Consider the following 15,059-nt stretch of genomic DNA (forward strand, 5'->3'; position numbering starts at 1 on the left):
GCATCCGAGTTCCGGCGCCCTAGTGGCGAGTTTCTCGCACCGAGCGGGGCGCTGCGTTAGGTGGGCTGAGCCGGAGAGAGGTAAGCTGGGCCGGGGGGTGGAGGGACAGGGGACGCGGGGGGAGTCCGCGCCAGTAGGAGAGGGGGCTCGGGCGCGCGGAAGCGGGGCTCGGCCTCGCCGGTCGCTCTTCCCTTTGGCAGACAGCTCGGCCGCAGCGGGGAGGGGGCGGAGCAGCTCGGGGTCTCCGGGCCGAATTGGACACCGAACCTCCACCGCGGGGCCTAGGCGGCGCGGCAGGGATACGCCGAGCCCTGGCTGCAGTCCCACCTGGCTTCGAGCCTCGCCAGCCGTGGAACCGAGGGCAAGTTTTACTTGCCTCGTTTTACTGAAATCTGAAGTTCGACGGCGCTAGCAGTACCTCCCTCCTAGAGGTGTCTTGATGCCTGTATTAGATTATCGGCGTGAAGCGTCCAGCAGGGGCTTAGCACCTCCTGGGGTCTCTGTAACTCGTGACAGTTCTGTGCTTTTTACCCTGCCCTGTGCCCAAGGAGGCAGCGGTGATCGGCGATTCCCATGTATCTGGGACCTCCCGCCACCTCTGAGCGTATTTCACCCCTTTTCGCGCCTGCATGAGGTTGGGACCGGCAGGACCCAACCATTGCACCGGTGGGTTGAGTAGAGTAAGTAGGGAAAACTTTCCTACAGAGCTGACCAGAGTTTGACCCCGCCTTAGAAGTAGCGAGTTAGCTGTCCCTGCTTTTGGCAACTGCTAGACGGAGGTCACAGCGCTGTCATGCATTCAGTGTATTGCCTTGTGGTGTTCCGTGCTTGGCACTTGGTCTGCGTTTAATATTCGTAGGCTGAGTACCTGGTAGAGTGGGGATTTGAACTAGGGCTGTGTGATTTCACCACCTGCTTTCACAATCACTTTGCTCGGTGCTAATCCAGTAATAGCAGGGGCCGTAGACCTAATCATGGGGCTAGAGTAACAAGCGCTTACTGTGAGCTAAGTGTTTTGAAAGAGCCATCTCATTGATTCTGCCTCACAAGCCTTCTCTAAGGTTGGTACTGTAGTTAATCCACTGAAGAGACAGCTGAATCTCATCACCCAGCTACCCTGAGTTGATTGCTGCATTCCGGTTCACAGATGTATGCTCTTTTAAGGTCCTGTTCATAATCACTGCTGCCTTCTAGCACCTCAAAAGGGGTTCCTGTCTGGAGAGGAAAACCTGAGGGTCATATTTAAGTGTTTTCTAAAAAAAGAAATCACTTTGTTCAACTGTTATAAGTCCAGATGAAACTCTTCACTCAGCAATAGAAAAAAATAATGTCCAGGAAGATGTTTGCCTCATTTGTGAGGCAGTAATACGTAGAGTAACATCCTTAAGTTGTTTTTCCGTGGTTTTTGTGTGTATGACTGTGGTTGACGTTTGACAACATTGAGAAGGAAATACGTGCTTAACCACATGGACTGTTGAGACTGGTCTTTTTCATTGTTTTTACAACCTGTTTTCTAAAATATGTTTTTAGTGTCTGCTTTATTGAGTTGTAACAGTGACTGTAGTGAATTTTCGTTTGGAGGAAGTTGTGGGGGCAGCAGGGAGTAGCAGCTGGCAGGGCAGCCTTGTGCTGCTGCCCCCAGGACTTGTCACTGCTGCTGCTAAGTCACTTCAGTCGTGTCCGACTCTGTGCGACCCCGTCCCTGGGATTCTCCAGGCAAGAACACTGGAGTGGGTTGCCGTTTCCTTCTCCAATGCATAAAAGTGGAAAGTGAAGTCGCTCAGTCATGTCCAACTCTTAGCGACTCCATGGACTGCAGCCTACCAGGCTCCTCCGTCCATGGGATTTTCCAGGCAAGAGTCCTGGAGTGGGGTGCCATTGCCTTCTCCAAGGACTTGTCACAGACTGTGCCTTTTCTCTTCCTCCCTTCAGTGACAGGCCATGTCGCTGTCCCACTTGTACCGGGACGGGGAAGGCCACATGGATGATGACGAGGATGAGCGAGAGAACTTTGAGATCACCGACTGGGATCTCCAGAATGAATTCAACCCCAACCGGCAGCGCCACTGGCAGACCAAGGAAGAGGCCACCTACGGAGTGTGGGCAGAGCGAGACTCGGACGAGGAGAGGCCCAGCTTTGGGGGCAAACGGTATGGCTGGCGTGGACCGCTTTCCCCAGGCATTGGGGAGCTACCCCGCCAAGTACGCTTCTCTCCTGGCTTCCCTGAGCCCCTGAGCTGTGACCTCAGCCAGGGAGCCCAGTTCCTCCTCCGGACAGAGCGCTGCGGTCTCACTGACCGATCATTAGTTCGTGTGGAGTGAGCGATTCTGTGTCTCCAGCTTTGTGCTGCAGCCGCAGTCCTTCCCTCCCAGGAGCCCAGACGCTTGAGGATGGAGGCAGGCTCACAAACGGAAGTTTGTAACTGATGTAGGACCGGAGGGGGAGTACTTTTTCGGGTGTGCGACCTGTTCCGAGAAGTCAGGGAAGATTGGTCGGGGACACATGGAAGCAGAGGCCCTTGATGGGAGGAGTAGGGCGTCCAAGAGGATGTGAGTGGTCTTGTGGGGAGATGGGGGAGAAGGTGAGGAGGAGACTGTGGGTCTGTGCAGAGCGGGAAGATGTGGTGGGAGGAGTGTGTGCGGAGAAGGCCCTATGAAGCCAGAGTGGAAGGGGGGCTCTGTGAGGAGGCCTGGACGGTGGTCTGGGAAGAGGTGGTGGAGACTGGGCCGGGAAGGCGGCCAGGGGCTGGGGATTCAGGCCGAAAGCCGCCTCCTCCTCGGTGTGAAGTCATGTGTGGGGGCTACAGCGTGCTTGACCAGTGTGTATCAGACTGAGGTTTGTCTCCGTGTCCCCACCTGAAGCCTGGAATCTCCAGCCCATTGAGACCATACATTTTTCACAAAGGAAACAGGGAGAAAGAGCAGAGATCAGTTCAGCCTCTTTTCATCTGGCAAGAAATGTTAACAGTGGATGATGACTAGATCACAGGGCAGGAGTGTGTGATCGTAGGATAGTAACAGCAGCCAGAACCTATGGGTTCCTCACAGGCCTGGTCTCACTGACCTTATGAGAAAGGCATCAGTATCATCATCCCATTTTACAGATTAAGAAACAGCAGCCGAGTCACACGGCTAAGCTGTGAGAATCGGGGTCTGTCTGACTCTGGAGTTGGGCTCTTATATGGCATCTCTTAAGGACAAATTCCTCTGTGGATCTTATTGCCACAGGGATGTTTGTTTACTTGGTCAGTCATTTTAGAAAGCATCACTTTATTTGGCAGTATTCCTGGGCTTTTCCGTTGGACTCTCTGCACTCTTCTTTTAACCGCAGAGTACAGAGCTGTCAGCTCCGGTTTGTACAAAGGGGAGCTGTGATGGGGAGCGCACTGTCAGCACCGTCCCTAAGGTGGTCGGGTAAAATCGGTGCTCTCCATGTCAGAGCTCACTTCTTAGGCGTGTTAGTTTCCATAAACACATTTGATGAGCACGAGCTTTTCTAAGAATCTGATTGATAAAATTGCTGACATACTTGCCACTCATATAATCTCCCTTAAATGTATTTTATTTTATTTATGATTTTGATTTATGAAAATGTCTTTTCTTATTTGACTTTTGTACTTGAAATAGTGTCTAAAACAAATTTTTTTTGGGGGGTGTGGGGGAGTATTGTTAACTTAAAATGTTGTGTTAGTTTCATGTGTAGAGCAAAGTGAATCAGTTATATTTATATGTATAAATATATACATATATATGTGTATAAATATATACATATAAATACATGGAGAGATGCTCTTTTTCAGATACCTTTCCTGTATAGGTTGTTACACAGTATTGAGTAGAGTTCCCTGTGCTACACAGTCAGTCCTTATCTGTTTTATACGTGTGTGTGTGTGTATGTTAACCCTAATCTGTTAATTTATCCTTCCCCCCACATTTTCCCTTTGGCAGCCGTAAGTCTGATTTCGAGATCTGTGAGTCTGTCTTGGAAACAAGTTCCTTTGTGTCATGTTTAAAATTAGATTCCACAGATCAGCGATGTCATATACTTGTCTTTCTGTGTCACAGTTCCCTTAGCAGTGTAACCTAGGTCCGTATGTGTTGCTGCAAGTGGCATTGGCCATCACTTTCAATGACCAAGCAATGCTCCGTCGCATGTGTGATTATGCCACGTCTCTGTCCGTGCATCTGTTGATGGCCACTTAGGTTGCTCCCTGCCCTGGCTGTTGTGAATGGTGCTGCAGTGGCTGCTGGGATGCGTGTATCTTTTTCTTTTTCAGTATTCATTTAGCTGCCTTGGGTCTTAGTTGCGGCACTCGAGCTCAGTAGCTGTGGTGTGAGGACTGACTTGCCTGCATCTTATGGGATTTAAGTTTCCCCAGCTGGGGATCAAACCCGTGTCTCCTGCATCACAAGGCTGATTCCTAACCACGGGATCATCCGGGAGGCCCCGGGGTGCACGTATCTTTTTGAATTATGGTTTCCCATGGGTATATACCCAGGCATGGTACTGCTGGACATATGATGGCTCTGCTTTTAGTCTTTTAAGGTACCTCACACTGTACTCCATAGTGGCGGCACCAGTTAACATTCCCACCAACAGTTGTAGGAGGGTTCCCCTTTTCTCCACACCCTCTAGCATTTGTTGTTTGTAGCTTTTTTGATGATGGTCATTCTGATTGGTGTGAGGTGATATCTTATTGAAGTTTTGATTTGCATTTCTCTAATAATTAGCAATGTTGGGCATCTTTTCAGTTGCCTCTTGGCCAGCTGTGTGTCTTTGGAGAAATGTCTATTTAGGGCTCCTGCCCATTTTTTGATTGGGTTTTTTTAAAAAAAATATTGAGCTGCCTGAGCTATTTGTAGATTTTGGAAATTAATCCCTTGTTGGCCACATCTTTTGCAATTATTTTCTCCCAGTTTGTGAGTTGTCTTTTCATTTTGTTTATGTTTTCTTTGCTGTGCAAAAGCTTTTGAGATTAATTGGGTCCCCTTTGTTTACTTTTGTTTTTATTTCCATTACTCTTAAGAGTTGAATGTTGAGTTTTAAGCTTTGAAGCTGGAGTTTTAAGCCAGTTTTTTCAATCTCCTCTTTCACCTTCATCAAGAGGCTCTTTAGTTCCTATTCACTTTTTGCCATAAGGGTGGTGTCAACTGCATATCTGAGGCTGTTGATATTTCTCGCAGCAATCTTGATTCCACCTTGTGCTTCATCCAGCCTGGCATTGCCCATGATGCACTCTGCACATAAATTAAATAAGCAGGGTGACAATATACAGCCTTGACGTACTTTCCCAGTTTGGAACCAGTCCATTGTTCCATGTCCAGTTCTAACTGTTGCTTCTTGACCTGCATACAGATTTCTCAAGAGACAGGTTGGTGGTCTGGTATTCCTATCTCTTAAGAATTTTCCACAGTTTGTTGTAATCCACAGCAAAGGATTTAGCATAATCAGTAAAGCAGAAGTAGGTGTTTTTTCTGGAATTCTCTCGCTTTTTTGATGATCCAATAGATGTTGGCAATTTGATCGCTGGTTCCTCTGCCTTTTCTAAATCCAGGTTGAACATCTGGAAGTTCTTGGTTCATGTATTGTTGAAGCCTAGCTTGGAGAATTTTGAACATTACTTTGCTATCATGTGAAATGAGGTTATTTGTGTGGTAGTTTGAGCATTCTTTGGCATTGCCTTTCTTTGGGGTTGGAATGAAAACTGACCTTTTCCAGTCCTGTGGCCACTGCTGAGTTTTCCAGATTTGCTAGCATATTGAGTGCAGCACTTTCACAGCATCATCTTTTAGGATTTGAAATAACTCAGTTGGAATTCCATCACCTCCACTAGCTTTGTTTGTAGTGATGGCTCCTAAGGCCCGCTTGACTTCGCACTCCAGGATGTCTGGCTCTAGGTGAGTGATCACACCATCGTGGTTATCTGGGTCATGACGATCTTTTTTCTATAGTTCTTCTGTGTATTCTTGTCAGCTCTGCTTCTGTTAGGTCCATACCATTTCTGTCCTTTATTGTGCCCATCTTAGCATGAAATGTTCCCTTAGTGTCTCTGATTTTGTTGAAGAGATCTCTATAGTCTTTCCCATTCTATTGTTTTCCTCTATTTCTTTGACTTGATCACTTAGGTAGGCTTTCTTACCTCTCCTTGCTGTTCTTTATAACTCTGCATTCAAACGGGTATATCTTTTCCTTTTCTCCTTTGCCTTTCACTTCTCTTTTCACAGCTATTTGTAAGGCCTCCTCAGACAGCCATTTTACCTTTTTGCATTTCTTTTTCTTGGGGATGGTTTTGATTACTGCCTCCTGTTCAGCATTAGGAACCTCCATTCATAGTTCTTGGGGCTATGGAGATCTAATAGATCTAATTAGATCTATGGCGATTAGATTTCAGATCTAATTCCTTGAATCTGTTTGTCACTTCCACTGTATAATTGTTAAGGGATTTAATTTAGGTCATACCACATGGTTTTCCCTACTTTCTTCAATTTAAGTCTGAATTTTGTAATAAAGTGTTCATGGTCTGAGCCACAGTCAGCTCCCAGTCTTGTTTTTGCTGACTATATACAGCTTCTCCATCTTCAGCTGCAGAGAATATAATCCATCTGATTTTGGCTTTGACTATCTGGTGATGTCGATGTGCAGAGTCTTCTCTTGTCTTGTTGAAAACGGGTGTTTGCTATGATCAGTGCGTTCTCTTGGCAGAACTCTGTTAGCCTTTCCCTGTTCCCTTTTGTACTCCAGGGTCAAACTTGGCTGCTACTCTGGGTGTCCTTTGTCTTCCTACTTTTACATTCCAGTCCCCTGTGATGAAAAGGACATCTTTTTTTGGTCTTAGTTCTGGAAGGTCTTATAGGTCATCATAGAAGTGTTCAACTTCAGCTTCTTCAGCCTTACTGGTTGGGGCATAGACTTGGATTACTGTGATATTGAATTGTTTGCCTTGGAAACGAACAGAGATCATTCTGTCATTTTAGAGGTTGCATCCAAGTACTGCATTTTGGACGCTTCTGTTGAGTATGAGGGCTACTTCATTTCTTTTAAAGGATTCTTGCCCACAGTAGTAGATATAATAGTCATCTGAATTAAATACACCCATTCCCACCCATTTTAGTTCATCAATTCCAGAAATTTCAGTGTTCACTCTTGCTATCTCCTGTTTGAAAACTTCCGATTTACTTTTATTATCATTTGAGCCACCAAGGAAGTCTTATTATCATCAGTAATTATGATTACTGATGTTTGAATGTGTTCCTCCATTTTACTAGTAATATTAACAGGCTTTATTTCTTAAACCTTTCCTGCCTTAACTGAATTTACCAAGTTATCTTTTTAAGTATTAATTAACTTCTGGCCACACTGGGTCTTTGTTGTGCAGGCTTTCTCTAACTGAGATGGGGGCTGCTGTCTAGTCGTGGTGCGTGGGCTTCTCATTGCTGTGGCTTCTTTAGTTGCAGAGCATGGGCTCGAAGGCGCGTGGGCTTAGTTGCCCGTGGCATGTGGGGTCTTCCCAGACTGGAGACTGAACCTGTGTCCTCTGTGTGGGCAGGCAGATTCTTAACCACTGGACCACCAGGAAAGTCCTCAAGTTATTGTAATGTATTAAAGGAAAAGTGGACAGTCACATCATACTTAGAATTTTTAGTCAACTCTACGCTGTCATTGGCAAGTCTGAAGTCACAGAGTTGACAGTCAGGTCAAAGCGTCAGATGTGGTTACAGGGGAGCCGGATCTGGGGCCCTGACGATAGGAGTCAGCGTTGTCCTTTTAAAATGGATCCCACGAGGTTCGCTCTGAGGAGCTCTCAGGCCAGTGACGTTGGCCTGAGAGAGTTCTTACAGACCCCCTGGACCTTGTGTTTGCCCGCAGGGCCCGCGACTACTCAGCACCTGTCAACTTCATCAGCGCGGGGCTCAAGAAAGGGGCGGCAGAGGAGGCGGAGCTGGAGGACTCCGACGATGAAGAGAAACCCGTGAAGCAGGATGAATTTCCTAAAGATTTCGGACCAAAGAAGTTAAAAACGGTAGCGTCTTTATTGAAGGGCTGTGACCTTAGTAATGTCCCCAGAAGGTCACTGTGGCTCTGGCATCTGCTGGGGTGGGGGCTTTCTGCTAGAGGCCGGTTGTGTGGGTCTCCCTGTGGGAGCAGGTTTCCCCGAGGGGAGGCTGTGCCAGGCCGTCTTTGCTCTGTCCTGAGACATCACTGGTGTCCATGTGGTTTGTAGGGTACTTCTCACGGTGCGCTGTGGCTGCCCGGCCGTGGTCCCATCAGCCAGGCTTGCTTGCTTAGGTTTTTCCTTCTTTGTTTTCAGGGTGGCAATTTTAAGCCCAGCCAGAAAGGTTTCGCAGGAGGAACCAAGTCTTTCATGGATTTCGGCAGCTGGGAAAGACACACAAAAGGAATCGGACAGAAGCTTCTTCAGAAAATGGGCTACGTCCCTGGAAGGGGCTTGGGGAAGAATGCTCAAGGTGTGGTGGCCTGCCCCGGGGGCTCGGACTGGGTGGGCAGGGAGGGGCGTGGTCTGCCTGTCCTCTGTTGCTTCTCTGCCAGCGTGTCCAAGCTCCGAGCTTTATCAAAACTCCAGTTACATAAAATGCCATACTTCAGCTTGAGGGAGAGGTCAGGGTTAATACAGCCTGATAGGCTGAAAACAAGCCGCTTTCTGGCCTGCCCAGTGTTTCTAAAATGTCAGATCAGTTGCCAGTATTTAAAAATCGACAGTTTCTCCTAGGTTGTAGATAAGCTACGGTTTAGGAGATTGGCAAGGATTGGGTTAGCTGACAGCTCCTGCCCTGGTCAGCCCTCACAGCTTCATTATTCTGGAAGCTGTCTCCGAGTCACGGCCCACTATCCTTGTTCATGTTACTGTCCCTGGGCTCTGCTCACAAAGGGGCAAGATAGGTAACTTAGCTGCATGAAAAAGCCGTGGACTTGAGTGAAGACAGAAAAGGTGGCCTGCAGTGAGTATGAAGGCTGTTCTAATTTGGAAGCTCAACAGTACCAGCTGGCAAGGGTGTGGTGGGGCAGTTCTTCACTGAAATGCTGTAGTTCTGTTTGTAAACTTTTTAAAAAGAAAAATGCATTTATTTCCAAGGCACAAACATAGTATAGAGCAAAGCAAGCATAGGAGATGGGAACTATCAATATGAAATTTTATATGAATGTAATACGTATGAGTGATGAGTGATAGTCGCTCAGTTGTGTCCAACTCTTGTGACCCCATGGACTATACCCACCAGGCTCCTTTGTCCGTGGAATTCTCCAAGCAAGAATACTGGAGTGGGTTGCCATTTCCTTCTCCAGGGGATCTTCCCGACTTAGGGATCGAACCCTGGCCTCCTGCACTGCAGGCAGATTCTTTCCCAGCTGAGCCACCAGGGAAGCATGTGTGTAATATGTATACATACAACAGAATAAGAAAACAGATGGAGTTTAAATGGCAGCCCCACCTCTCTTTAATCAGAATCAACATATTATCCTTCCGTGTTAATAGGCTTCCAGGTGAACAGGGTATGCCGGAGTCGGTTATGAAGACTCCCAGCCGCTAAATAAGTGAGCCCGGTGGAAGCGGAGCCCGCGCTCAGGCCTAAGTGCGCTCCGGTCGGCACACTGCTCCGTGGCACCGGCAGCAGGACCACGTGGGGCGGGCCCGAGCGGCTCTGCTTCCAGGCGGCGTGCTGCCCCGTGGAAGGACCGGGGAGCGGGTCTCCCCGCGTGGCGCACCCGCACTCGACGGCGGCCACTCATGTCTGTCTCTCTGAAATTCCTCAGGCATCATTAACCCGATCGAGGCCAAGCAGAGGAAGGGGAAGGGCGCGGTGGGGGCGTACGGCTCGGAGCGCACCACGCAGGCCCTGCAGGACTTCCCCATGGTCGACTCGGAAGAGGAGGCTGAGGAGGTGAGTCGGGAGGTGGCCCGGCTGGCCTGTGTGCCTGTAGGTCTGGGTTGGTCTGTCTGCTCGTTCGTTAGGTCAGCCAGCACCCGGGGTTCAGGGGTCGATCTCACACTGCACCAAATACAGGCCAGAGGCTGCTGTCCGCCGTCAGCAGGGAACACAGTACATGTGTAACCAAAGTGTGGTCAGAAATGGGGGTGTGGGGACAGGGTCTCGCCTTTGTAGGGGGAGTGGGTGTCAGGCAGCCTCCTCGGAGGGGTCAGTGTCACAGGGCACCGTCCTCAGCACGGACCCGTGTGGAGGTCTTAGCAGCCCTTTCGTCTCCTGATGGTCCGTGTCCCTCTGACTCAGGAATTTCAGAAGGAGCTGAGCCAGTGGAGGAAAGACCCTAGCGGAAGCAAGAAGAAGCCCAAGTATTCCTACAAGACTGTGGAAGAGCTGAAAGCCAAGGGCAGGATTAGCAAGAAGCTCAGCGCCCCCCAGAAGGAGCTTTCCCAGGTCAAGGTAGGTGCCCGTAGATGCCGGCCCAGGATGGGCCTGGGAGCCGCAGTTGCCGCACACAGCAGAGGCGGTCACTTGCTCGCAAGGCTCCTGTGGGTCCTCTGTGCGGGGGTGGGAGGGTGAGCGCGTGCGCGTTACCCTGTGCAGAGCCTCTGTCCCCTCCCTGCACTCAGGCTCGTCCTTGTCCGCGCCCCACGTGACAGTGCTAAACTGACTCACGTTCTCAGCTTTCTGGGGCTGCCAGTTCCTGCTATTCTCCTGCGAGACATCTCTGGATCGGTCTGGGGCAGGCTACTTTGTGCGTAAAGCCTTGTCTGTGCTGTGGGCAGTTCTTCAGGCTAGATTCCTAGAAGCGCGGTCGCCAGGTTCAAGCACTGGAAGCGCTTTCAGCCTCTGACCAGGAGGGGCCCTGGGGCATCCCCGCGTGGCCTCTTAGGGTGACTGGATGTTCGGCCGTCCTGTGCAGACTGAGGTTTTCCCGTCACTGCCCCGGGGTCAGGGGACAGGTGTCTGCTGCAGGAGGTCACTGTGTGTCAGACTGAGTACCGTGGGTTCGCTGAGGTCAGGTGTCAGGTCATCCGGGGCCTGGCAGGAAGTGCGGCGTCCAGGCCGCAGCTGGAGCCTTGGCGGCCACAGGTCAGGGCGGGCCCGAGCGCTGCAGCGGGTGTTCCAGTTCCGGTGGCCTCGGGCCGCAGTCTTGGCTCAGGCGACGGCGACACTTCCGTTTCGGTGCCATCCTGTTCCCATTCCTCAGTCTTCCCCAGACTCGGACATTACCTCATCTCCTTGGTTGCCTCTGTGGTGTTTGTGTGTTTCACGTTTTTACATTAAAAAACAAAACAACTCTTACTACAGAGCAGTATGCAGTACCTTTTAGACAATTGCAAAATGGAGGCAAAAGTATTAACACTATTTTATTTCCCATAAATGACCAGTTTTAACACCTGTGATGGATATCTTTTCAGGTCTTTTTGTCAAAATGTGCATTTTTTACCAAGGTATTTTTGACTGTGTGTGTTGTGTTATTGCCTGCTTTAATCGGTACAGCCTCTACTCTTGTATGAAAATAGAGTTTCATCTCAACGAGATAGTCCCCATTAGTATGTCATCAGTTTTCCATCTGGTCTGTCCAGAGGCCTCAGGCGAGGGCTTGTCCGGCCGCCCTGGTGGTCGGGCCTCGGACCTCTGCAGAGCCCGGGCCCGCTCTGAGAATCTCCACTGTTCCCCAGCTCCGCCCAGTGGTGCTCACAGGCTCCCGCGGGCGTGGCGCCTGCCCTGACCCGGTGTGCGCATCTTACGGGTCGGCAGTGGCGCGCGTTCACCCGCGGGACCCTTCCCCCTCCCAGGTCATAGACATGACGGGCCGGGAGCAGAAGGTCTACTACAGCTACAGCCAGATCAGCCACAAGCACAGTGTCCCCGACGACGGGCTCCCGCCGCAGGCGCAGCTGCCGCCCCCGCCCGGCAAGGAGGCCCGGGCGCCTGGCTTCGCGCTGCCTGAACTGGAGCACAACCTGCAGCTGCTCATCGAGCTGACGGAGCAGGAGATCATCCGCAACGACCGGCAGCTGCAGTACGAGCGGGACGTGGTGGTGAACCTGACGCACGAGCTGGAGAAGGCGGCGGGGGCGCTGCAGCAGGAGCAGCGGGCCATCGCCAGCCTCAGCGAGGTGCTGGCGCTGGTGGAGGAGTGCGAGCGGCGCCTGCAGCCCGGCTGCAGCGACCCGCTCACCCTGGACGAGTGCGCACGCGTCTTCCAGACGCTGCGGGACAAGTACTATGAGGAGTATCGGATGTCTGACCGCGTGGACCTGGCCGTGGCCATTGTCTACCCGCTCATGAAGGACTACTTCAAGGATTGGGACCCCCTCAAGGTGAGCGGGCTGGGGAGGCCGCCGCGTTGTGCCTCGCCCGGGGCGGCCCGAGCTCCAGATGGTCCAGAGGGCAAGGGGCCGGCCGGCCACGCTCAGCCGCCGTGTCTTCCTCCACAGGACTGCACCTATGGCACGGAGACCATCTCCAAGTGGAAGGGCCTCCTGGAGAACGACCAGCTCCTGTCGCATGGCGGGCAGGACCTGTCGGCCGACGCCTTCCACAGGTGCTCCCCGGGGGCATGGAAGGAGTGATCAGGCTGGACGGCGGGGTTCGGCCTGTGTGGGCCCCAGGGCACTGTGGGTGCCGCTCCAGGAACTTAGATTCGCTCACCCTCCCCTCGCCGTGTGCGCTGAGTATCTGCTTGTCCTGCTCACCGGGCTCGCCCGGGAGTGAGGCAGGCCCAGTCTCCAGGAGGGGACAAGACGGGTGGTAACAGAGCGGACAGATACAGCCCGGCTGAGAATGAATGACAAGGGGGCCACCTGTGTGTGCACGTGTGGCTGCAGGTGGAGGTACAGGTCTCGGAGGGTGATGCTGAAGCCCTGACCCAAGTGAGGGGTCGGCTCTGAAGTAGAGCCCCTGGTGGGGAAGCGCATGACCCCTGGGGGGCCTGTGAGCCCCCAGCCGCCCCGCCAGGGAGGCCGAGCGGGAGCCATGAGAGCTGCGGCTGGCCGATCGTTTCCTGACAGGAGGGCCCTGCTGCTGCGTGCCGGCAGTCCTGCCCCAGAGGTGGGGGCGGGGGTGCCCTGGGCAGTGGGACCAGCCAGGCGTATAACCAGTGCTTGCTCCGCCCGCTGGCAGGCTGATATGGGAGGTCTGGATGCCGTTTGTCCGGAGCATTGTCGCACAGTGGCAGCCAAGGAACTGCGACCCGATGGTGGACTTCCTGGACAGCTGGGCGCCCCTCATTCCTGTGTGGGTGCTGGACAACATCCTGGAGCAGCTCATCTTCCCCAAGCTGCAGAAGGAGGTGGGCCCTCGGGGGGAGGGGCCGGGGCTCGGGCAGCACTTACCTGCAGTGGCTGTCACGTCAGCCCCAGCCTGTTCCTCAAAGCCCCCTTTGTGGGGCATTCATTTACTTGGTTTCTTTAGTGACTCAGAATTGTACCGTTTCTGAGACTTGAAATTTGTGTAATCTCATAGGTATGTTGGTGGCTGAGTCCCTGTCCAGTGGACTCTGTCCCCCACACGTGCGCTCAGCCAGCAGGGCATCATCTGCCCCTGCCCCCCAACGGGCCGCGTGAACTCAGGCCCCCCGCGCTCCCCCTGCAGGTGGAGAGCTGGAACCCGCTGACGGACACCGTGCCCATTCACTCGTGGGTCCACCCGTGGCTGCCGCTCATGCAGGCGCGCCTGGAGCCGCTCTACTCCCCCATCCGCAGCAAGCTGGCCAGCGCCCTGCAGAAGTGGCATCCCAGCGACGCCTCGGCCAAGCTCATCCTCCAGCCCTGGAAGGACGTCTTCACCCCCGGCTCCTGGGAGGCCTTCATGGTAAAGAACATCGTGCCCAAGCTGGGTAAGGAGCCGGGGAAACCCACCCGCAGCACGGCCACGGCCAGCGCAGACTTCTTCCCTGAGAGGTGCAGTTCTGTGCCCAGAGCCCGAGTGTACCTGGGCCTTTCTGCCTCGCCCGGGTCAGCCTCCGCCCGCCTCCCGAGCTCTGGTTTGGGCCTCTGGTGACAGGGCAGCCACAGGGGTCCTCAAGCTTCTGTCTCACTGGATTATGAGAGCTAATTCTGGATTAGGGAAGGAAACGGTTTTTAAGAATTGCCATGTCAAGAGCTTAAACGCGACCTTTAACAGCAGCTCGAAGGCAGACGTTGGTTGTGCCTGAGGCTGGGCTTCTCTTGCAGGGATGTGCCTCGGGGAGCTGGTCGTCAACCCCCACCAACAGCACATGGACGCCTTCTACTGGGTCATCGACTGGGAGGGGATGGTCTCTGTCTCCAGCCTGGTGGGTCTCCTCGAAAAGCACTTCTTCCCCAAGTGGCTGCAGGTGAGCCCCGCGTCAGCGTGCGGGGGGACAGCTGGGGTGACTGGGGTCACAAGGAGAAGAAACCACACTGGCAGGCGGGACACGGTGCGCACCCTTTATTGAGCACTTGGCACAGGGGCCCGAGCACCCGGCCTCCGTCATCCCCGATCCTCAGAGCGGCCCGAGGGTGGGGGTGGGAGGCCAAGACACAGCGTCTACATGCAGGGCCCTGCGCTGCTGAGCTGACCCCCTTCAGCCCCTCAAACCCTGCAAGTGTCAGCAGCTTGTAGCCCGGGACCCAGATGAGCGAGTGGAAGCTGTGCTCCCGCCTGCCGCCGCGCGGGCTCAGCTCCTCACCCGTGTCCTCCGGGCAGGTGCTGTGCTCCTGGCTGAGCAACAGCCCCAACTACGAGGAGATCACCAAGTGGTACCTGGGCTGGAAGTCCATGTTCTCGGACCAAGTGCTGGCGCACCCGTCTGTCAAGGACAAGTTCAACGAGGCTCTTGACATCATGAACAGGGCGGTGTCCTCCAACGTCGGTGAGTGGCCCACGCTGAGTCAGAGCTCAGGCCCTGTGGGCTCAAGGAGGCGGCCCCTCCACATAGTCACTGAGCCCGCAGCTGCCCCCCGGCCCCTGCGGCCGAGAGGGGCGCTGTCCACAAACGAGGCACACGTGAGCCGGGCCCACCTCATCCTCACTGTGCTGGCAGCTCCTCGGAGCGTCTGCCCGGCCCGAGCGGGGTGGCCCCTCTAACACTTAGGAGTTAACCCGTCGTCTGTCCTGTAAAACAGAAGCGAGGCCCCACTTCCGGC

At 53.1% G+C, this 15,059-nt stretch overlaps 1 protein-coding gene across 1 annotated transcript in view; it reads left to right on the plus strand.

The window, feature by feature from the left end:
- The window catches only part of TFIP11 (tuftelin interacting protein 11), an 18,775-nt gene continuing 3,716 nt past the window's right edge, over positions 1-15,059 (plus strand). The window contains exons 1-12 of the mRNA XM_065904589.1: positions 1-80; positions 1,933-2,150; positions 7,868-8,021; positions 8,310-8,466; positions 9,770-9,897; positions 10,246-10,398; positions 11,742-12,269; positions 12,387-12,493; positions 13,072-13,240; positions 13,543-13,786; positions 14,124-14,266; positions 14,620-14,785. Coding sequence (XP_065760661.1) covers positions 1,942-2,150; positions 7,868-8,021; positions 8,310-8,466; positions 9,770-9,897; positions 10,246-10,398; positions 11,742-12,269; positions 12,387-12,493; positions 13,072-13,240; positions 13,543-13,786; positions 14,124-14,266; positions 14,620-14,785 — 2,158 coding nt within the window. The 5' untranslated portion in view covers positions 1-80; positions 1,933-1,941. The remainder of the gene's footprint in view (positions 81-1,932; positions 2,151-7,867; positions 8,022-8,309; positions 8,467-9,769; positions 9,898-10,245; positions 10,399-11,741; positions 12,270-12,386; positions 12,494-13,071; positions 13,241-13,542; positions 13,787-14,123; positions 14,267-14,619; positions 14,786-15,059) is intronic.

This window comes from Muntiacus reevesi, chromosome 13 (genome assembly GCF_963930625.1).
Source record: "Muntiacus reevesi chromosome 13, mMunRee1.1, whole genome shotgun sequence".
NCBI classification, from domain to species: domain Eukaryota; kingdom Metazoa; phylum Chordata; class Mammalia; order Artiodactyla; family Cervidae; genus Muntiacus; species Muntiacus reevesi.